At 35.8% G+C, this 23,659-nt stretch overlaps 1 protein-coding gene across 1 annotated transcript in view; it reads left to right on the top strand.

Annotated features, from left to right (window-relative positions):
* Positions 1–23,659, top strand: part of DMD (dystrophin) — a 1,614,661-nt gene that overhangs the window by 385,051 nt on the left and 1,205,951 nt on the right. Inside the window, exons 27-29 of the mRNA XM_042974140.1 lie at positions 16,403–16,513; positions 16,906–17,079; positions 20,729–20,884. Of these exons, the coding sequence (XP_042830074.1) occupies positions 16,403–16,513; positions 16,906–17,079; positions 20,729–20,884 (441 nt within the window). The remainder of the gene's footprint in view (positions 1–16,402; positions 16,514–16,905; positions 17,080–20,728; positions 20,885–23,659) is intronic.

Raw genomic sequence — 23,659 nt, 5'->3', positions numbered from 1 at the left:
ACAGGACATTGCTGAATTTCTGAGTTAAAATTTATGCGGCTCATTGTACAGAGGGTTATTTCATTGGCTGATTTGAGTATCTGGAGGCACGGGGAAAAGAGAGCTCTAGGTTAGTACTCTCAGCTTTATCTTTGAAAATATATGGTGGCAGAATTTAAAACAGAGATACTTAAAAGGTAGGGAAATGTCATATGGAAGTCTGCTGTTTCTCAGTATTTTCAGACTAAAGCTAGAGGGAAGCCTTAGGAATGTAAATTGTAAACAAATTAGTTTTAGTGGTACCACTAAAAACGCAGCCTCAAAAAATGCAGTCTCAAATATTTTATCATCAGCTCATCTCTGTTATCTTGGAATCATAATTTATAGGATCTCTATATTCTCCACTTAATGTATTGCAAGTAGTTAACAGCAAAATGTTTGAGATATAAATTTGCATTTAATTACTAATAATCATACCGTATACACTCACATGTACTCACACATCCCACTCTGTTCAATCCGAACTGTCCCAAGCCAGATTTTCTAGAATGAGAGTTAAAACAGTATTGGAAATCAATCTAAGATCCCTTTATACTTTATAAATTTAAGCTATACCTCAATTAACTTTTATCGTGGAAAGCATTTTTTAAAAGCTGCAATTCTATTTTTAAATAACATTTCAACCTATGTAAAGTATGGTAGGTATTATTTATTTCAGTATCTTTGATATTTTCTGATAGTAATGTAGCTGCTTTTCAGATCTTAGGTACATATTATGAACCTAACAGCCAAGGATGACTCAGAGAAGTATGTTATGATATGAGGGGCGTTAGAAGGTTATATACCCATCCCAAAGGCCCTCTTCGCACTAACTGGTGGAGATGCCCGAGTGTTTTCATCTTAAAATGAATTTTTGGATTAACTCTTGGATTTATAGGTCATGGTTACAGTGCAATTACAGTGCACTGAGTCATAGTTAAATTGGTGTCCAGAGCATCATTGTAGCATGGGACACTTTACCATATTGTCAAACAGTAGCACAGTAGCATGGGACACTTTACCATATTGTCAAATTCTGACCAAAGAAGTCCCTGAGAACACAGGGCAGAGTACAGGTGGTTTCGATAGAGTTACCAAGCCCAGGGCAGAGGGGTTCCTCGTTGCAACAGGGGATGAAGAAGATGTGGTTTGGGGGAATCCTGTTGGCAGAATCCTCGTGAGTCACATAGAAAATTTTATAGGCAGGCTTTAGAAAAATGCATGTCAGGAATGACATAAATGACTGAGTTGGGAAGGACTACATGATTATAAACTAAAAGCAGAATAGAATCGATTCTTCTTTTAATTTAGTGTCATAAACTTGGAGGAATGTTTGATTAAAGACTGCTCATAAATTTCTGAATATAATTAAGGGAAATTTTGAACGGTATAAATAATAAATATTAAAAGTGAACATTTGTACTATAGAATATATAGTTTTTTAACGCTTACAGAATGGAAGTATGAGTAGCAAATTTGAAACAAGCAATAGCTGTTATTGTTTTAGAAACAAATGGGAGCTTTTAGGAAAAAAAAAACAGCTCGTTTCGTTGAAAAGGCTGTGGATCCTGAGTATTCTAACTTAGATATAAATCCAGGATTCCATAAACATGAATATAACATACTAGTTTTTAATACCATAGTAGAAAGTGTTTGGTTTTCTCCACTAAAAAAGCTGTAGTAAAAATGTTTTTAATTATCACAGTTTGAAGTACTTGGAAATAACAGCACACATGTCAACTAAGAAATTTCAAATCTACTTGAGAAAAGGGATTTTAGAGCACTAACAAGCTCAAATCCGTTTTCCATGAATTTCTGGTTGCACGGGCGTTTTCAAGATAATTCTCGACTTTGAATTCCGCCACTGGTAATATATAATATTGGAAAATGCAAGCCTCCTGAAAGCTATTGAAACATTCTTCTCCAAGATATTCTTTTAAGATGACAGCTAGTGAATTGTTTTCTGGAACAGAGTTAGCAGGTACTCAGATTTACTTCAAGGATTGCATTTCCTGAAGCTTGATTTGAAACTCTCTTCAAAGAAACAAGTAGAAAGTAAAGAGGTTGTCTGTGAAGTAAGAACATAAGCAGAGTTTGTCAGACAAAGAAGCCACTAAGAATGCCACCAAAATGACATTTTTTTTTGAGTGTATATCATGGGGGCTAATTTTAATGGTTTCTATTAATGCAAAACAATTTGTCTCTTTAAATTTTCATCAGACTTCATTGCTAATTAAAAGATTCCGTCAGGGGTGGGGGGCGCCTGGGTGGCTCAGTCAGTTAAGCATCCGACTTCAGCCCAGGTCATAATCTCGCAGTTCGTGGGTTCGAGCCCTGCATGAGGCTCTGTACTGCCAGGTCGGAGCCTGGATCCTGCTTTGGATTCTGTGTCTCCCTCTCTCTCTCTGCCCTTGCTGGTGCTCTCTCTCTTTCTCTCTCAGAAATAAATAAACATTGAAAAATTAAAAAAAAAATAAATAAAAGATTCAGTGGACTTAGCTTTCCCATTTCAGGAATCAGTACTTGTTTTAGTGTATCACTGAGAAGCCAGACAAAAGGAATAGCATTACTGTATTTAGTCATCTTAAATAATGTGCTCTGATTTCCTGTCACACACTGGCCACTTAGATTTGTGGATGTCTGACTCCACCGTGTGGTGCAGTGATAGTTTTGCTATCAAATTTAAATCTGTTCTTCAAGCCTTCTTTTTCTGCCTTTTAAGATTAAGATTCTCAGGTATAACAAATTCCTGGTATTAAGGACATCCATGCAATGTGTATACTTTGTAACTCTTCATATATACTCTTACTATTTATAAAGGTAGATATAGATCAGAATAGGTCCTTGCATTCCATTTGCATTTGTAAGTATAAGGCAGAAATGAGCCCCCCGCCCTGCCTCAGCGTGTTCATTGACCAGTTACCTGTCATGATTATAGAATTGAGCCTTCTGATTCTAAATCTGATTAAAAATATATACTGTTTTATTTACTGGCATGAGCTCACATGAGTAAAGCTTAACCATTTAGACAATAAGACTACATACTGCAAGGATATCGGAGCTTACAGTGACCTGAGCATTTCTTTTCAGACAATCACACATAAACACACCAAAATCTTGAATAGTTTGACGACAGCATCAAAGCCCCAATGCCAGGCCATTTCAAGAGAGATCTTTATTCAAGTACAAAATTAAGGTGACATCTTATTGATTCAAATAGAATAAAGCAAATGGGGAGAGCTCTTCTAGATACACAAGTTTATCTTCTAGATACATAAATCAGAAACTTAAAGAACTATTTCAAACATAGTATGACTAAAATATAAAAACCACGGAGAATTTCCTCAAAACAGCTTTGTAATTTTGCAGAATAAAATCATTAAATTATCTAACTGCAAAGAAACACATACCACGAATATAGTTATTTGCTCCTTAATTTTCCTGCAGAACTTACCAAAACATGGACGTTTAGTTTTAGCACCTAAGATCTGGAAGAAAAATCGAAGTTCCCAGGGGGTGCCCTCGGCCAATCATGTCAGAATTTCTGTGTGGACTCAGTCATGAGAATTATTGGAAATTCTCCAGGGTATTTTCACATGTAGCAAAGGTTGAGAACAGCTTTGGAGAGTTCATTCTTGGTAATGGCTGAGTTGCCCCACAGTCTTTTCTTCACATCACATGTCTGAGTACTCACTCCTTGTCGTTCACATGTATGGCATTGTCAGGATTTCAATGGGAGGGAGTTGGGGTGACTTTCTTCAATTTTGATTGTGCCCTTACTCTTTTGGTAATGGGATGCAAGTAGAAAACACAGCTGAGAATTCCTGCAGAAATGAATTAATTCAGACGAATAGAATTTTCAACAAGGATGTTTGAAAATGAATTTGACTTGGTTTTCTTGCTTTCTTACCCGCTCCCCCTAATTCTGCATATGTTAATGTGCCAATTAGCTTGGATGTGCCTCTAAATTATTGTAGGAGCCATGATAGTCCTGTCTAAATAACCACTTTAATATCTGTAATTTGTAAACTTACGAAGACATTTCAGTCAGCATTTTTTTTCTTTCCTATTCCAGTAATTTCATTATCTTGATGCTGCAGTACCTGCGAAAAATCCACCATTGGTAGCTGTTGAAATGCTCTATATCGTTGAGTGTTGATGATGTGCACTTGAGAGAGAATATTACGGTATCACTAAGATTACCACAAGAAGCAGTGGGGCTGCCTAGCAGTGCATGAGTAGAGAGAAAAAAATTTAAAGCAGTTGAGGAAGCAAGTTATCATCAAAGGAGAGGACCTCATAATCACCATAGAAAAGCGCTCCTATATTTCACTTGTCATGATAGGACTTTTGAGTATTCCAGGTTCACTGTAGACCAGATTTCTTCATTCCATCTCTTGTTCTATCCCATCAACAATGTGGCTAAAACTTAGCATCGACAAATACAAAAGAAGGATCTTCTTTTGAGCACTGGGTGTTGTATGGAAACCAATTTGACAATAAATTCAATATTAAAAAAAAAGCCCGAAAGAATATGTCAAAAGGAAAAAAAAAAGAAAGCTGCGAATTTAAGCTGACTGCATTAGGTGCACATCAAAATAATTCCTAAGTGAGGTCTTCCTGTGTTTACTGAAACTAAATCTTATAACTCAGTTTAAATATGTTTGACCATATTTAAATGTCAGCATCCCAAACTATCAAAATCAATGGCTTAAAAAATAAAGATCTAAGTACGGATTTTGGTCTATCAGATTAAGCTTATGATTTCATTCTAGAACAAAAAAGACTTTTACAATGTAAATAAGCACATTTGCGTGCCAAACGACTCACAACAGTTTAACTCTGCAGCCTACTTCCCTGATTTATGGATTAGACCGTCTAAATCCTCACAGCAGAATTCATTCCGGATTTATGTGATGATGAAGTAATTTAACCATAGAAGAAGAATATGCAGATGTATTACAGACATTTGGGTTCCAATGGTAAACCCCACATAGGCATAGCAGAAATAGTTTCTTTTCACCAAGCAGTAGAAATATGATGGCACACACAACACAATTAATTTCGAACGTGCTCTAACATTGCACTGCTCCCTATGCGTGTTACTGTATAGACCTGATGATTCCCCCATTTAGAATGACTGTTATTATTTTGATATATTTAACAGTGTGGGAAATAATTGCAAGCAAGAGTTGCAGAGGGTGCACCAGATTAGAAAGTTGCTACCTTTGGGGCGCCTAGGTGGCATAGTCAGTTGAGCCTCCGACTTCAGCTCAGGTCATGATCTCACAGTTTGTGAGTTTGAGCCCCGCATCGGGCTCTGTGCTGACAGCACAGAGCCTGGAGCCTGCTTCAGATTCTGTCTCCCTGTCTCTCTGCCCCTCCCCTACCCATGCTCTGTCTGCCTCTCTCTCTCTCTCTCTCTCTCTCTCTCTCTCTCTCTCTCTCTCTCTCTCAAAAAAAAAAAACAAAACAAAAAAACAAAAAACGCTAAAATAAATAAATAAATAAAAGAAACGTGCTACCCATCATTGACTGTACTTGGAAAAATTACATGGTATCATGTCCTCACAGGATGTATAGTGGTAAAGAAATGGACATCTTTCATATTATAAACTCAAAAGTATACATCTTAAGTCTGCAGTTAAATTACAGCATCCTGTTGTGAAAATCTACACATTCTAAACACAAAGGTGAAGGGAGCTGCATCTGGCTATGGTCGCAGTGGAGATTCTTGCAGTACTCAGAATATTTTAAGGCAATTTAGATTCAACCATTTTTTCTTTTTTTTTTCTTATACAAATAGATATTTATTCCAAAACTAACCTACAGAGAAGTTATAAACCTGAAATGCACACCAAGATAACACTTGGCTTTGTATACACACCCAAGGTTTTATTTTCTTTGTGGCATTTATGACCGTCTGAAACTCCTTGTTTATTTTTTAATTAGTTTCATTGTTGTTTTCCCTGTCAACCTCAATTCACTACCTACCAAAGGTCAGCTTATAAGAGATCAGGACTACCTAGCAGGTCCTCAATAAATATTTGGTGAATTTATTCAATTCCTGAAAGTTGTACCACATTTAGTCACTAAATATGTGCCAGATAAATGTGCCAAGAAATGTTTTTTTTTAAAAAAAAAAAAAAAAAGGAGACAAGCTTAAAATGGATTTTGCCATCTTGCCGTAAGATAGCAGAAAAGAAAGATGAAAATCAAAGAATTGGTGACCAGACATGTTTACTATAATCCTCAAGAACCATTTTTAAAATGGGACTTAGTAGGTATCCTCATAACATCTTGTCACAGTGTTTTATAATTCTGCCAAGGTTTGGAACTTTGGAACAGTTTGAAAATATTTTAAGTAGTACTGAATACCATTTTTCACGTGAGAAGGAACGATTAGCGGAAAGTACATAGCCCAGCCTTTCCATGTACTAGTCCAGTCCTTTAAAGGACTGTACCATGTGAATGGCGACTGTTTTCAAAGCATCTGCATTGTGTTATTTTATGATTACAATATTTTAATGAGGTAGATAAGTCAAATATTTAGGTTTAAGGGAATATTTGAACAGGCATGATGATTGATTGAAGCTGGGGATGGGGATGGGGATAAGGAGTTGTTGAAAATGGACACATGGGATCATTTGAGGGAGCTATAGAAATCTTCTACAAATCAAATGGTGGCAGTGGTTTCAAAACTGTAAATTTAAAATATGCTGACTTTTGCATTTGTTGAATTCTGTGGTACATAAACTGTACCTCAATGAAGTTGACTTTATTTATTTTTATTTTTTGGGGCGCCTGGGTGGCTCGGTCGGTTAAGCGTCCGACTTCGGCTCAGGTCATGATCTCACGGTCCGTGAGTTCGAGCCCCGCGTCGGGCTCTGTGCTGACAGCTCAGAGCCTGGAGCCTGTTTCAGATTCTGTGTCTCCCTCTCTCTCTGCCCCTCCCCTGTTCATGCTCTGTCTCTCTCTGTCTCAAAAAAAATTTTTTTTAACGTATATTTATTTTGAGAGAGAGAGCAGGGGAGGGGCAGAGAGAGAGGGAGGGAGGGAGAATCCCAAGCAGGCTCTGCACGGCCAGGGCTTCGTGCAGGACTCAAACTCATGGACACAGTGCTTGCAATCATGAAGTGTGACATCATTACCTGAGTCAAAATCAAGAGTTGTACACTTATCCAACTGAGCCACTCTGGCACCCCAATAAAGTTGATTTTAAAAGAGACTGTTTAATAGACAAAATTGCAAATAGCATATTTAAAAAAAAAAAAACAAGTTCAGTTTACTGTCAACTTTCTTTTCAAGTGTATTTATTGATAGAGAGACAGACAGACGGACAGACAGACAGGCAGACAGACGGAGCGGGGTAGTGACACACAGGGAAACAGAGAATCCCCAGCAGGCTCCCATGCTGTCAGCACAGAGCCCAATGAGGGGCTCAAAGGAACAATGAGATCATGACCTGAGCCAAAATCAAGAGTTTGATGTTCAACTGACTGAGCCACCCCTCAACTTTTTTAATCCATTGTTTTCATGCATAGTAAAGGATTAAATGTGAGGAATTTTGTGAAGTAACCTGGAATTGACTTAAATGGTGGATATTTATTTATTCTTGATCATCCTTGTGTCCACTATAAGATTTTACATAGTAATATTATAATGTTTCAGTTGTTCATAGGCAGATACATTTAGTGGATGTCATTTCTAAAGCATTTTCACTGAAGCTGGGACTTTAGCTCAGATCTCCTTCCTTTACTTTGATAATTAGTTTTCTATCAGGCAAAGACATATAGCCACTATACTTCCCCAAATTTCTATGTAGTATTTCAGATTTCCCCCAAAGTTTTGTTTCTTCACTTCCCTAATTTGAAAAGTAACCATAATTGCTTGAAAATGTATATTTATAACGGACTGTTCTATTGCCATTGCCATTATTATAACTATGAACAGCATTATTTCTCAGATGTATTGTAAGGAATGATCACTCCACGAGTATTCAAGTTTTGGGTTTTAAAAGGTTCTCACATTTACTTAGAAAAATTTGCATGTTGTTTTTCTCTTCCAGAGATTTATGGTCGACCTTTTATATTTGAAAAGCTTAAGCAAAATTTAACAAACACAGAAACCTGCTTTTCCAGAAATTTGTTACTATGCCACATGACTCCTATGTCAAGCAAAATGTTTTGAACCCATTCAAATGGAGTGTTCTCTTCATACCACTCCTTTCCCCTTCCTATCAGAGTAGTAGGAGAGGGGTGGAAGAAAATGGTTGTCAGCCATTTTCTTAAATTTCTTAACATAGAGCTCCACAAAGTACTTACAATTGAACTAAGTTACTAGCTAAATTTATCTCAGTGATATTAAAATGTTTGCCATTACTGGAGTGCCTGGGTGGCTCAGTTGTTTGAGTGTCCGACTTTGGCTCAGGTCATGAGCTGACGGTTTGTGGGTTCAAGCCCCGTGTCGGGCTCTGTGCTGACAGCTCAGAGCCTGGAGCCTGCTTCGGATTCTGTGTCTCCCTCTCTCTCTGCCCCTCCCTGTCTCTCTCTGTCTCAAAAATAAACATTAAAAAAATAAAATGTTTGCCTATTCTGTTTCTCCCTCTCTCTCTGCCCCTCCCCCACTCATACCCTGTCTCTTTCTGTCTCAAAAATAAACGTGAAAAAAATAAAAATAAATGTTTGCCATTATGGCATAAGTGTGCACACACACATTAGGTATGTGTGTATATACACAATTACATTTATGTATATATTTAACTTAACAAATATGTATTGAGGGTCCCACCATGCCACGCAGACCTGAAAAGAGCCTCTAATTAAGTTGTTGGAGTGTAACAAGCTCTTTGGCCTGCTGCATATTTCTGAGAAAAGTCAAAACTGCGCCATCTGACAAAATTTGTAGGTAACACGCTTTCTAACTCGTCTAATGAATTGACAGGATCTTTTTGCAAGCAGTACTAAAAAGCTGTGTGAATTTCTTCTTTCCTTTGTACTTGACTGAAATACTGTATAGTACAGTCTAAAACTTTTCAAAATAATTTTCCCACTACCATAATTAGTGCACTTTTTCCCTTGCTCCCTACTGTTTTGAAAGTGCAACTAATCCAAGCTCTTTTAGTACATTTTTTTTTCCTTTAATTTTGTGAGTCTGTATTAGATGTGGCTATTTCCCCTTCTCAAGGGTGCAATTTCGGAATTGTGATTTGTTTTAAAATTACTAATCTAATGGTGTTAACATTTCTCCATTAATCATCTCAACATGACATCTTCTAATCTTTTTCTTTCCAAAATATTTTAGTATTTTCTCTGGGATCATTTTCTTTATTTGACATCACAAAAGCTCCAGTAATCATTTGATAGAAAAATTTCCTTTATTCCATTAAATGCTTTAGACAGCTGCAGCTTAATTTCGCTTGCCATTTTCTGTCATTATTTTGATATATGAGAATGGTCTGATGAGGTAAATCATGGGAAAAAGCCCTGCTCTCTTCTCAGTTAATGGTAAAGTGCTATACTGGAAATGTCTTTAAAGTTTGATTAGTTTTTAGTTGTACAATTTACCCTTTCCCTTCTTTAGTGAAACATTGGTTATTTCTATTTGCATTGTTGTTTTCTACTTTCACTGTATAGGGCTAGTTATAAACATAATGGCACGATTACCACATGTCTGTTTTTGGTAATGGCATGATGTCATAATTTGCTTTATATTACTTCACCTTATGAAAAGGAAAAATCCAGCCATCCTGAAAGTTATTGGCCCGAGAAATCCTATTAGGCCGTACAAGGGTGTTCTAAAACAGTATCCTGATTTGCTACTTCACTTCCTTTTATTTTTGTGGAGAATTACTGAGTTTATATAAAGCCAAGCTGATGAATTCACAACATCAGTTTGGTTGTTTTCTTCAGTTTTCATCCATATCCTGGTAGATGTCGATCTTACGTGAAAATAGAACTCAAATTATACAGCTTTTAAATCTTGAGCAGATCTTACACATCTGGGAGCCAAGTATGGAAATCATTTTCCTTGGCATTAAATTTTCCATTTTCAGTGTTTGCTTCTATAGTATTGTTTTTTCATTGTCTGATCATAATGTCAGGAAAGATGATGTAGTATTTGTCTTTTTTATTGGAAGGGAGAGGCAAACCATAAAGCAGTCTCTTAACTGTAGAGAACAAACTGCAGTTTGCCGGAGGGGAGGTGGGTGGGGGGATAGGGTAAATAGGTGCTGGGGATTATGGAGGGCACTTGTGATGAACAGTGGTGTTATGGAAGTGACGAATCACTGAATTCTCCTGATACCAATATTACACTGTAAGTTAACTAGCTGGAATTTATTTATTTGTTTGTTTATTTATTAAAAAAATTTTTTTCTTGAGAGGGAGAGAGAGAGAGCGTGAGTGAGGGAGGGACAGAGAGAGGGGGAGACGGAGGATCTGAAGCAGGCTCTGTGCTGACAGCAGAGAGCCCGTTGCGGGGGTTCGAACTTACAAACTGAACGGTGAGATCATGACCCAAGCTGAAGTTGGACCCTTAACCAACTAAGCCACCCAGGTGCCCCGAACTAACTGGAATTCAAATAAAAACTTGAAATATGAAAAAATTAAAAGATTGATTGATAGAAAAATAAAAGAGTTTTTAAATAGGACATTGTCCAGTCTGCCTGGAAGTTTCCATAATAAGCTGTTATTTAAACAAATCATGTATCTATTTCGCAATAAACTTGCCCTAAAGTGGTAAGCAGTTTTTAATTACGTGGTTCCAGAATACTAATCTGATGAGGTTAAATAAAGGAGGTAGTGAATGATATCCAAAGTACAAATAAAAATGAATTACCACTTGAAAGTAAGAATTGTGGATTTAATTTGTAAAGGTGCTAGCTCACTACATAAAAGTGTGATGCATGTTATGCCATCTTCCCTAAGTAGAATTGATTGGAAATATATATCCATTCTTATCTTATAATTTTAGTAATGAATTGAATTGTTGTTATTGAATATATTCACTAAATATATATATATTTCCCCAAAGCTACTTGTGTGATACTGTCTGACAACAAAAGCAAAAGGATAATTTCAGGATAATTTCAGCAAAGAACTGTATTCCTTATGGTATCGCAGTGTTTGTTAATATACAAAATATTCTGAGATATTCTGTGGTACAGACAAATGTTTATCCTTAATTTCCAAAACATATTTACTCACTGGGGTTTTTTCATGCATTACCCACTTAATCGATAAAGAAATGTTGATCTCTCATCCTATTAGAACAATACTTATAGATGGGAGAATTTTTCTAGAAAGAATTTTACCTATAAATTATAATAAAATCTCAGTTTCTCAGTTTTAATGATTTTAATGGTGGTGATCTTTCTAAGAATACAGAAATTCAGCTTCTCAACTCTCTAAAAGCTTGTCATAAATATGAATATTCCAAAAATCTGTGCAATGCTTTGCCTTGGGTTCTCAATTGTCAAACTTTGCTGACATGTTACTTGTTCCTTCACATACCCTGGTGACAAATAAAGCTTACGTTTTGGGTTGTGTTTCTGTAAGTCACTGTTGTTCCTATAGTTTATGAGTCCTGACAACAGTGTGGCTTATTTGGGAAAATGTGGAATTTATCAGCAGAAGATCTGTGTCTTAGTGATCACTTACATTATCTTGGCTTTGTTTTGTAATGCCAGGCTGACTAGAGGCAGCTTTGAGGGGGGCAGTATTTCAGAAAAAAATATATACTAATTAGAAATAGAAAACTATTGGTGAGTTATAGAAGGGCCTTTTGTAAAGGAGGGCCCCTGCAACTTAAGGTTCAGTAGCTTCACACGAATTCCTCCTTTCCAAAGTAATTATTGCTCTACCCACGTCTAGTTTTTCCTTCCATGACATGAAGTATATACACTCTGCATATTCCAAACACAGTCTTTGCTAGCATCATTAGCATAGCCTGAAATGAGATCCCGTATTCTTATTCTCTACCACTCCAAAACCCCTTCGCAGCCATGTGCAAGTTAAATTATGCCAATGTCTTAAAATTTTACCGGATCCTTTAGTAAAAAGAAGAATTGCCCCTTCTCTTTTATCACATAGTGTGAGGGCTTTTTTTTTTAAACATATTCCTTGTATGTCTGCTTTGTAATTTACTTGTATCTCTGTGTTCTGTCTTCCTAGAACATAAAATCCTTAAGAATAGAGACATTAGTTTTGTTCTCACTCTGTGGAATTGACTAGATGTAGTACTTGTTTCTTGAATTGAATTCATAAACTAAATGCCATTAATGAGGTGAGTGCACACAGGAGATGAAATATCTGTCTGGTCTGACAAATGTCCATGTGGATGACACATTTATTTTTGAATCATAATTGAAGAGGAAGGCTAGTTGTTTAAAGGACACCGTCTGCTACTTCCTAGGTATGTTACCTTGCACAAGTCAGCGTTTCTACTCTCATTTGTCAATGAGGGTGACGCGTACTTCTATCTTAGTTTGATTAGGTGATTAAGTGAATGTATGTGAACTGTTGGTACAGAAGCTCACAGATAGCTGCTTTTGTGGTGATGATGATGATTTCCTTCAGTGCTCTTCTCTTACCCCTCTAGTTTAAAAGGTTAGGGGAATATGTGTATAATTCATTTTTTCCTCACTATATATACCTTGAGGGCTGAACAAATGGAAGAGTTTAAAAAATGTGGATAGATGGTGTTGCAGATGTATAATTTGGGTCCTCTGCTCTCTTTGAGTATCTTCTTTTTTTCTCCTCGGTTGCCATTCCCAGTTTGCACAATGGCTTTGCAACTTCCCTCACTTTCCTTTAGACTTCTCCTCCACCCATTCTCTCCCTTCCTCCCTGGACACCAAAAGAAGCCCTTCTTCATAAGTAAATGATACGTAATGACACATTTGTGAGTGACTATTTGCAAAAACTTGAACAGGTGTTTTTACATGCATTATAACATCTGATCTTGTCACTAAAACCAATGTCGTCGTCTGCTGCAAACAGAGTTTTCCCAGGACTACTGATAATGCTTCTTTACTGGCTTATTATCATCATCTTCAGCTCATAGATGAGAAAATTAAGCCTCAGGGAGGTTTAGTACTTAGTGGCGAATCAGAGCCCTGAAATTTAAATCCAGACTTCTTACTCTATTCTGTTCTGATTTCCAGAGAGCATCAAGTAAGAAGTCCTTTCTGCCCTTCTACATCCAAAATGATCTTTATGTCTTACCTTTGAAATCTGAAAAAGTGGCACCACCTCTTTCTGTCAGTATTTTGCATTGATTATTGATCTTTGCTCTCTAATCCCTCTTGCTTCCCACACGGTTTTCCAATCACTTATCATCTTATTTAAATAAGTCAGAGAAAAACAAATACATGGTTTCACTCATATGTGGAATTTAAGAAACACAACAGATGAACATAGGAGAAGGGAAAGAAATAAAGAGAAAAACATAAATGGAGGCAAACCATAAGAGACTCTTAAATACAGAGAACAAACTGAGGGTTGCTGGGGGGTAGTGTGTGGGGGATGGTTAAATGGGTGGTGGGCATTAAGAAGGGCACTTGTTGGGATGGGATCTGGGTGTCATATGTAAGTGATGAATCACTGGTTTCTACTCCTGAAACCATTATTATATGACACGTTAACTAACTTGGATTTAAATAATAATAATAATAATAATAATAATAATAATAATAATTAGTTACAATACAAGACAACTCTCTCAACCCTTGGCTCCTTTCACATAGCTTTAATATGTGTTCGAGTGTCATTCACCACATTACATTATGTGGAGAGAGAAAATTCCTCAAAAATAATTTAAACTATTTTTAGATGAGGGTTTCCTGGTCTTTAATCGGGCTTCAGCCTTTGACAACCTAATTTCTGCTCTGACCACTGAATGTTCTAGCTGCAGTGCTCACTGACCAGCTAGTGTATGCTTGTTAGTACCTCTCTCATTTGACATGTCTCAAAATTGACATTGTTGATTTCTCCCTCATTCCTAAAACTCTCACATCACTTGATGGAAGTGGTACCCTTTCTCTTTCCCGATCGTTCCTCTTCTTCTCCTGTAATCTTCCTTCTCTCCTGTGGTTCTTCCCTTTTTCTCCACGCCCCTTAAATTCCTATTTCCATGGTTCTCTCCTGGCCCTACCTCTATGTCCCTCTAAGTTGGAGTACACTAAAATAAATACAGACAATACAGGGGTACACTGCTCTTTTGAAAAAAAAAAAACTAACATGTGGCTATATGTGTGTGTGTGTGTGTGTATGTATATATATATAAAATGATTTATAAAATCTAAATTCGCTTCAAAATACTATTGAATTTATAATAGCATTCTCTTATTTTGGGTTTCCGTAGTTATGAGACTAACTGTAAGTAACCCTATTATCTGTGATTCTGATCACTGTAAAATTTTAAACTTTCTCTTCATATTGAAAACCTGGAGTTTTTCATTTAGGACATGAGGTTATATATTACCTCATTCCCACCTGCTTTACATTTATATTTCTGCCACTGTGCATTCATTCTCTGTCTATTATTTTATTTTCCCAACCTCTTCATGCCATTTGTTGCCTCATCTGAGTAACTTGTTTTCCTTCAGTTGGGAATGCTTTTGTTCTTAAAACATCTGTCTCCTTGCTTATCCAATATACTATTTAGAACATTTAGGTAAAAGTAGCAAAACTGAGTTAACTGAAGCAAAAACAAAAATGAGGGAAAGAAGTCTGTCATAGGTTTACAGGGATGTCTCATGGCAGTGAAGTAAAAGAATAAAATTTGTCTCAGGAAGGGACTAGATCCTGTGTTTTGGTTACTTGCAGGAGCTATTTATCATTATGTACTTATATGGATGCCTAACCCCAAATTTTGTGGTTTCTAGAGAATAGTACATGCTGCTTTGTCTTATATAAAGGAGCAATTCAACCAATGAAGCTATTTTGTGTGTGTGTGTGTATATATATATATATATATATATATATATATATATACACACACATTTATATTTATATAAGCATATATATACATATATACATATATATATAGTTAAAAAAAGTATTTGCATGAATCTTTGCTCTTAATTATTTGATGCCAGAATTCTAATCATGTAAGTAATCCATAATTACTTTGTCTCTATAATGGTTAGAATCAATATGCTAAGAAATAATATTAAGGTATATATGTACATTTATAGCCTTATATCCTAAGTAACTCCTTCACCCCTTAACCCATTTTCTTAGGATAATTCTCACTACTCATGGCTGGGTTGTAGTTCTCTGTGGTAACTAACTTCTAATCACACTGTTGTTACTTTCTAGTAATATGTACTAGAATTGACTCCAATTGGTATAATTAGGTGAGACTAATATGCATTATGCAAATTGTTTTCATGAAAATTTTATGGGCACTGTGGTATAAGTTAATCAGTTTCTTTTCTAACTTACTTGTGATAATCTGACAGCAACCAAAATTTAAATTTGAATAATTTGACCACTTCCTGATTTTTGCTCTTTCTGGCAGAGAGAAATGAATGAATTTATTGCTTGAGCCTCTGCATACTACAGAATTGGTCCCACTCCTGTGGCACGCTCAAAAGTGTACAAGTCAAATACAGACATACGTTTGAATAGAACTCACTCAAAAATGTCTATTTAATATAGAAAATACAGGAATTTTTATACTTACTTAAATTTTACAAATGAGTCTTTTTAAGAAGATTTGAGTATTTATCAGACAGAAATCAAGGCCAATTAAAGGATTTAACTTCACTTTCCTAAATCCATAATTTCCCTGAAATTTAACTGAAATGTGACACAGCATGACTGAATAAAGATCACTATTAAAGAATATTGTCCACATGCAAATCTTTCATTATATCTTATCCCTGTTACAGCTTATATACATACATACATATACATACACATGCACGCACGCACACACACGTATATATATACATATATATGTATATTCATACATATATACACATACACACATACATATGAATATATATGTGTGTGTGTGTGTGCGCACATAATATTTTGTCTTTGGTCAGATTTGAGTGTAAATTCCAAGATAAATGAATATCAGTTTTAAATATTAGATGGAAACTGTTATTTCCTACTGAAAATATATGAAATAGCTATTCATTATTGCTGATTCCAAAGGATAATTTCTTTTCCTAATAACCCAAATAGGAGAAAAATAAGCCATTTCATTTTTGATAATGTTTGGTAAGTAAAAAAAAAATAGTTTTTTTTTTATAGGAGGCTACATTGTAATAGTGGTTTAAGAGAGTTTCAGAATTTCATCTTCTTCGAAAGTGTTATTCTTTGCAATAACCTGCAAAGCATGCTGACTAATAATGCTTTCCTCCCAACAGAAAATCCAATCAGATTTGACAAGTCATGAGATCAGCTTAGAAGAAATGAAGAAACATTACCAGGGAAAGGAGACTGCCCAAAGGGTGCTGTCCCAAATCGATGTGGCCCAGGTACATATTATTGCATAAACTAAGGAAATGGTTTTAGTTGGGTATTAAAACATACTCTGTATTAGACAGTTTGATTATTAGCAAAATTAGGATTGAGGGCATTATTTGAAAACTATAATATTGTATGTAAATAATACAGATTTGGGGGGGTTTCCATTTTAAAGATAAAATTAATAAATTACATTTTATTTAGTACCACATTAAGAACAACTACTGAATTCAAATATATGTATTGTTTCTGCTGGAAAGGTAGAAAAGAATTGCTTTAGTTTTTTTTTTTTTTTAACTTTTTTTTATCTTTAGGGATAAAGAAAAATCTATTAACAAAAGTATGGCTGCTTGTTGTTTGGAATGTGAAACTATAGGGATGCTTTCTTACATTGTCTTTCCAGAAAAAGTTGCAAGATGTTTCCTTGAAGTTTCGATTATTCCAGAAGCCAGCCAATTTTGAGCAGCGTCTACAGGAAAGTAAGATGATTCTAGATGAAGTGAAGATGCATTTGCCTGCGTTGGAAACGAAGAGCGTGGAACAGGAAGTAGTACAGTCACAGTTAAATCATTGTGTGGTAGGTATTTCTGGTGACTTTCCTTATTAAGAAGTATGTGAGGACCCTCCTTTATAACAGAAGATTGTTTTCAGATAATTATGATAATTATACAATGTTATGTTAAGATTAACAACAAACATTAGCACATGTGTATTGAGAGACGAGAACACTTACTGAAATAGTACCCTTTTAATACCTCCTCTGTAGGTGTCTTTTTGGAATCCAGAATTCTCTAAGGACTGTGTAGAATATAAGAGGAAATACCCTTTATTTAATTTTTTAAGTTTATTTATTTATTTTGAGAGAGAGAGAGAGACAGAGAGCAGGGGAGAGGCAGAGAGGGAAAGAGAGAGAGAATCCTAAGCAGGCTCCACATTGACAGTGCAGAGCCCGATTTGGGGCTTGAACCCACAAACCATGAGATCATGACCTAACCTGAAACCAGGAGTCGGTCGCTTAACCAGCTGAGCCAGCGAGGTGTCCCATTTAATTTTTGTAGTACTTTGAATATATATTTTAAATGTAAATTCTGAAAAGAATTTTAGATGTCTGGAAACAGCAACAACAGCAACAACTACAATAATGAAACCGTTCCAGAAATGAATACCAAGTAAGCTAAGTGATCTATACAAGTTGTCCCTGATTCTCAAGGCCACTGATTAATGAGATAATTTAAATTTTTTTTAACGTTTATTTATTTTTGAGACAGGGAGAGACAGAGCATGAACAGGGGAGGGTCAGAGAGAGGGAGACACAGAATCTGAAGCAGGCTCCGGGCTCTGAGCTGTCAGCACAGAGCCCGTTGTGGGGCTAGAACTCAGGGACTGCGAGATCATGACCTGAGCCAAAGTCGGCCGCTTAACCGACTGAGCCACCCAGGCACCCCTAATGAGATAATTTAAAGACAACACAGCTGGTGAAGGGCAAGAGGGAAGATTCCAATCCAGGCACTCTTACTCCAAATCCTAGTATCTTTCCATTAAATATCAGTGCTGGATATATACTGAAGTCCCACCACACCTCAAAGACAGAGTCAAGAGGCATGGAAGGCACATGATTAGCCTGTAGCATAAATCTTCAGAGGGTTTGGGGATTTTGAGCTGTGTCCCTTATTGCAATTATTGGAAATTCGCCATGTCTGATGACTTCTCTGAAAACTTAAGGCTGAATTACAAAGGCATCTCCTAGAGCAATACAACTATTATTATAACTCTATGTGTACTTTGGGCAATGGGGTAGAAGTTCACATAAAACAAAAGCACTGAATGTTATTAACATTGAAGATGAAAACAAGGTTATCTCGTTAGTACTCTGTGTTTTTAGTATTGTTTCTGCATTTACTCCCTAACATAAACTTAAAAGAAACATTTTAGATGCGTTTCAGTCATATTATTTTGAGTGGGAAAGTATCTTTTAACAAAAATTTTATAATCTGTGTATTTCTTTGTGAAAAATTCTGAAATATTTTGTATGCAGTGACATTTCTTCATAATAAAGGCTGCATTTTAGTGGCATCATGATTATAAATGTTCCTGCCCCCCAAAATAACATTTGAATATAACAGTATGTAATTATTAGCTGGTGTTAGATGAGCAAACGTTAGGGATTTCTAGGATGATACCACCTATTAAATTTTGCATAAATTATTGAAAGCAGAATGACTCAACTATACTATCATCATGGTTAAATATATCCCCAAAGGGAGAGTTGTTGCCTTCCATGATTAGGTCTCTAATAGTACTTTGTAAAACTTGTCTGCTGGTAAGTATGAGGTGGAAACAATGTTCCCTGCACCCAGCTGTGACTGCCCTGAGGGTACCTGAAACAGCTTCAAGTACTTGTTCAATTTGTTTCTAGTTCTGGTTTAAAGTCAGGAGCAATTCAAGTAGTCCTTCCATAAGGATACCTTTTTTTTTTTTTCTTAACTTTTATATTTTAAAAAAGTACTTAAGATGCCTCATTGCAGGGGCGCTTGGGTGGCTCAGTCGGTTAAGCATCTGACTTCGGCTCAGGTCATGATCTCACACTCCGTGAGTTCGAGCCCCGTGTCAGGCTCTGTGCAGACAGCCCAGAGGCCTGGAGCCTGCTTCAGATTCTGTGTCTCCCTCTCTCTCTGTTCCCTCCCCTGCTCATGCTCTCTTTCTGTCTCAAAAATAAATAAAAACATTAAAAACATATGCCTCATTGCCTATACTATAATCATTGCCTTTGCCTTCAAGAAATTTTTGTTGAGTTAACAAAAAAGTCTTCCCAGCATGAGCACAAAGAAATATAAGGGATGTTTCCCTCCCTTGGTGATAAATATTTTTTTCTGCATACTGAATGATATGATTTTAACGGCTAGCAGTACTTTGAACTTTCAACATAAATTTAAATCACTGAGGGTTTTTTTTATGTTTAAAGAGTAAATCATTTGCATATATCTCTGATTTCAAAATTCACAGAATTGATTCCCTCTGTACAGTTAATGGTTGAATGTTTCTACATACCGAGATTTTATCATTTCTAGGTTAGAAATAAAATGAAGTAAAAAAATCATCTGGAAAGCTCAGACAGAACCCAAAATTATTAGTAAATGAATATTAACACAAAACAACCATCAAAGAAGGGATTAAGATGGAAATAGATTATGTATTAGCTTTAATTAATATTTGCCTAACCTTTACAAAATGTATTGTTTTGGGCATTGATTTTAAACTGAAAAGAGAAAATAAACCAAGTTGTAATTCCCAAGAAAAAGCAGCTACCTACTAGTAACTTTGTTTCTTAGTAACAATAAAACATGTAGTTGTTCACACTTACCACTGAACATGTGAAAGCAACAATGTATCATGTAAACTATTATATATGCATGTCTTCACATATACACCTTGTACCTATGTGTATGCTTTCATGCCTCCATACATACACATATCTTTCCAGGAAAATAGCTGTCAGGTGAAGTTGTGATGCTTGTTTCGTAAGTCTGAAAGCAGTATACTTTCCGGAAGTAATACATTTGTTCTTTATGGTTGTGATGTCCCTGTGAGTTTTTAAATTATATTTTTGTATCTGTTTGTATTCAATTGATCAGCCCCATTTAGAAAAGACATTTACATAATGTAATTGGCATATTTAAAATTGCCTGCCTGCCTTCCTTATATATGATTTAACTAATAGATGTTGAAATTGTGATCTGGAAATTTAGGTGTTTCATACCCACTGAAATGTGTGAGAACAACAGTGAATGTGTCTCTAGTGACTCAAATACTGTCTGGTGTATTGGGCTCTCAATAAATACCTGGTGAAAGAGTCAAGGAATTTCTCCAAACTCCCAGCTACTATTTTATAATTAAAACATTTAAAATAGAAATCATTTAACTTTTATAAATAATCTTGATCAACTTGGTTTGTAAAAGTAAATGTATACATGAGGTACACTTACTTTAGTAAGAATAACTACAGAATCTGCATGTCTGCATGTCTATATATAATTGCAAATAGAAATATTAAATCAACAGAAAATGCCGAGGCTACATATTGATCACAGCTGCAAAATGCTACTACATAAAAACTGTAAACATGGAATGAAAATGAAAGTGACCTCTACCTCTATTTCTTTTTTTATTAATCATGACAGTATAAGTTGGACACTATTGCTTATTATTTTGTTTTATGTTTAACTTAGAACTTGTATAAAAGTCTGAGTGAAGTGAAGTCTGAAGTGGAAATGGTGATAAAAACTGGACGTCAGATTGTACAGAAGAAACAGACAGAAAACCCTAAAGAACTTGATGAAAGAGTCACGGCTTTGAAATTACATTATAATGAGCTGGGAGCAAAGGTGAGTGCGCCTTGGAACCAGAAACACTGGCTATTTACCACTTTCCTTGTAAATTGCAAAACAAAAGGTAGTGATGATGCACAATTAATGTCTTAGAAAGTTAATCATTTTCTCTCAGTAGATAGGTACATACACACATTTATGCATACAGATAGAGATAGATATAGTCCCTTGTGTAGTTCTTGTTAAGAAACAATAATTAATCCATAAGGATATTCTTTCCAATCTGCATTAAAAAATATGTACAGCTCAAAGAGATTTTTATTGGCCCATCGTATGGTTTTAAAAAGGTTTCTTTCCTCTAAACTCGCCTTCTTTTCATTGTATACATTTGCTTGTGATGACTTAAAGGCTGGAGCCTTTTATAAACTAATGCACTTACGTGTATTTCGATACAATGGAGTTGACACATTCCACATAGACCGCATTAAGTGTAATAGAGCTGTCACATTCCATAGAGATTATTTCCCTGTGTGGCAAGTCTTGCATGATCCACCACATTTGGCTAATAAGGTAGCATGGATATCCAGTGAAGTCCTATTGCTCTCTGATTATTTGTGTATTTTTGTCCTGATAGTGTTCAGTGCCCAGTTCCATGTCCCCGTTAATTAAAGATGTTTATATTTCTCTATCCGCTCTCCCAAACAGTGGAATGACGAGGATCGTTACCCCACTTTCCTCAAATCAAACATTCTCTATCTATGCTCTATAGATTTAGAAGTTTTATGGCTGAAAATAATGATAGTAATCATAAAAAATAGTCATAATAGCATGACTTGTCACCTTCAAGGACCGACCCTAGCCTTTTCCGTGCTTTTCCTTTCCTTTCCTTTCCTTTCCTTTCCTTTCCTTTCCTTTTCGTTGCTTTTGCCTTGAAGAATTTCCCAAAATCTTTGCCTTTGCAAGAGTAAATTTTACATAAAATAGTCCCTGAATGTAAAACAATAAAAATGAAGTTTGAAGACTATTAGTGACCCAAGTTACTTATTATTAAGTGAATGAGTCTCATGAAGATGTAAAGTACTATTTAACCTCGAAAATATATATTTGAAAGTTTATGTTTATTTTAACCATTTGGCACTTAGTGATATCATTAAAGCAAAATGAAATACTAAGAAATCATACTTTAATAGCATGATAGAATACAGTAAAAAGGCAGGGCAAAAATTTATTTTTGAAATAAAATTTAGAAGCAGTAACGATAAAAAGAATATATATAAATATTGTTACAAAAATGTGGTAAGTCATGTATTCCTTCTCCAAGAAAAAAAGTCTTAAATTGTTGAATTACCTTCAACAACAGTGGTTCTATTTGATAAAATCAAACAAAACAAAGCCTATTTTAATAGATTATTATTTTTGTGTAAAAAAACCTTCTATTTTAATCATCTTCAGAATTTATATAGTTGTACTTGCCTGACTTCAATGTACGCTCCTTTTTTGTTAGCTCAGGCTGCCATAACAAAATACCATAGATCAGGTGGCTTGGACACTTATTTGTTCACAATTGTGGAGGCTGGGGAGTCCAAGATCAAGGTGCCAGCTTAGGAAGACACTCTTCCTGGTTTGCATAAGCCACATCCTTATTGTGACCTCTCAAGGCGGAGAAGTGAGGAGAGGGAGTAGAAGGATGGGAGAATAGGGAGTGGGAGGAAAGAGAGATCTTTCTTCCTCTTCTAGTAAGACCACAGTCATATCAGATTAGGGTCTTACCATTATGATCTCTTTTAACCTTTATTACTTCTTAAAGATCCTATATCCAAATGCAGTCACAGTGGGGTTTTGGGCTGCAGTGTCTTAATTCAGAGTGGAGAGGATGCAATTCAGTCCATAGCACTTTTCTTCCAGAATATATTTTTATCTGTTTATTATCATCAACTTAGCTTCATTGTTCAGTGAATAGAAATTGAGGACTTGCTTGTGTAGCTTCTCTGTGCTTTGATTTTTATGGAAATATACTTAAATAGCAATAGGCCAATCAACCTCAAATACTCATGCTCACGTCGTCAGTGCTCCTATCAGCCTCACTTACATTTATCCAGGGAACGACTGCTGAGGCATTCTACTGCAGGTGGCACTCTTTTAAATGTATCCCTTTTCCACACACGTACACATAAAAGTGTAAAACTCAATTTTCCTTAAGATGGCAGTGTCTCCTGTTTTATTAAAACCTATTTAGCTGGATATAAACAAAATAGAATAAATAAAAATCAATAATGCATTAGCTCTGGGAAGATAGAATTTCTTTGAAATATCGAATCTAGGATTCCTTTTCTACCACTAGTGCATAGAAAAAAAAAAACAACTATGCACAGAAACACACTGTAAGGTCTATTTTTTTTCTCCCACACAGAAATAAAATCCTCACAGTCCAAGGGGCAGATGCTTTTACTTCCCTGAAGGGGGAAATCTGTAAAAGAAAAAAAAATTGAATTTGCAGCCTCAGCAACTAAACATTTTTTTTTTAATGTGCATACACCTCTGCTAAAGAAACTAAAACATTTTGTTGAGTGTTTGGAATCCATATCAAAGTTTCAGTGTGTTTATTTTGATTGTAGCATTTTGGATTCTTTAAAGGTATCGTCACTTTGGCATTTTTCATGCTTACGGCCGGATTATTATGTATTCATATGTGTTGGTGTGTGCATATGTGTGTGTGTTTGTGTATAGATAGATGGATTGATCAACAGATCAAGAAGAGATTCTGGGCTTTTTGGTCAACCCACCAACCCTAAACACTTACAGATGTTAGGCATATCTGGAGAGGCTGTGGAA

Source organism: Panthera tigris, chromosome X (assembly GCF_018350195.1).
Source record: "Panthera tigris isolate Pti1 chromosome X, P.tigris_Pti1_mat1.1, whole genome shotgun sequence".
Taxonomy (NCBI): domain Eukaryota; kingdom Metazoa; phylum Chordata; class Mammalia; order Carnivora; family Felidae; genus Panthera; species Panthera tigris.
Note: the sequence above shows the minus strand (reverse complement) of the source record. Positions and strands in the feature narration are given on the sequence as shown.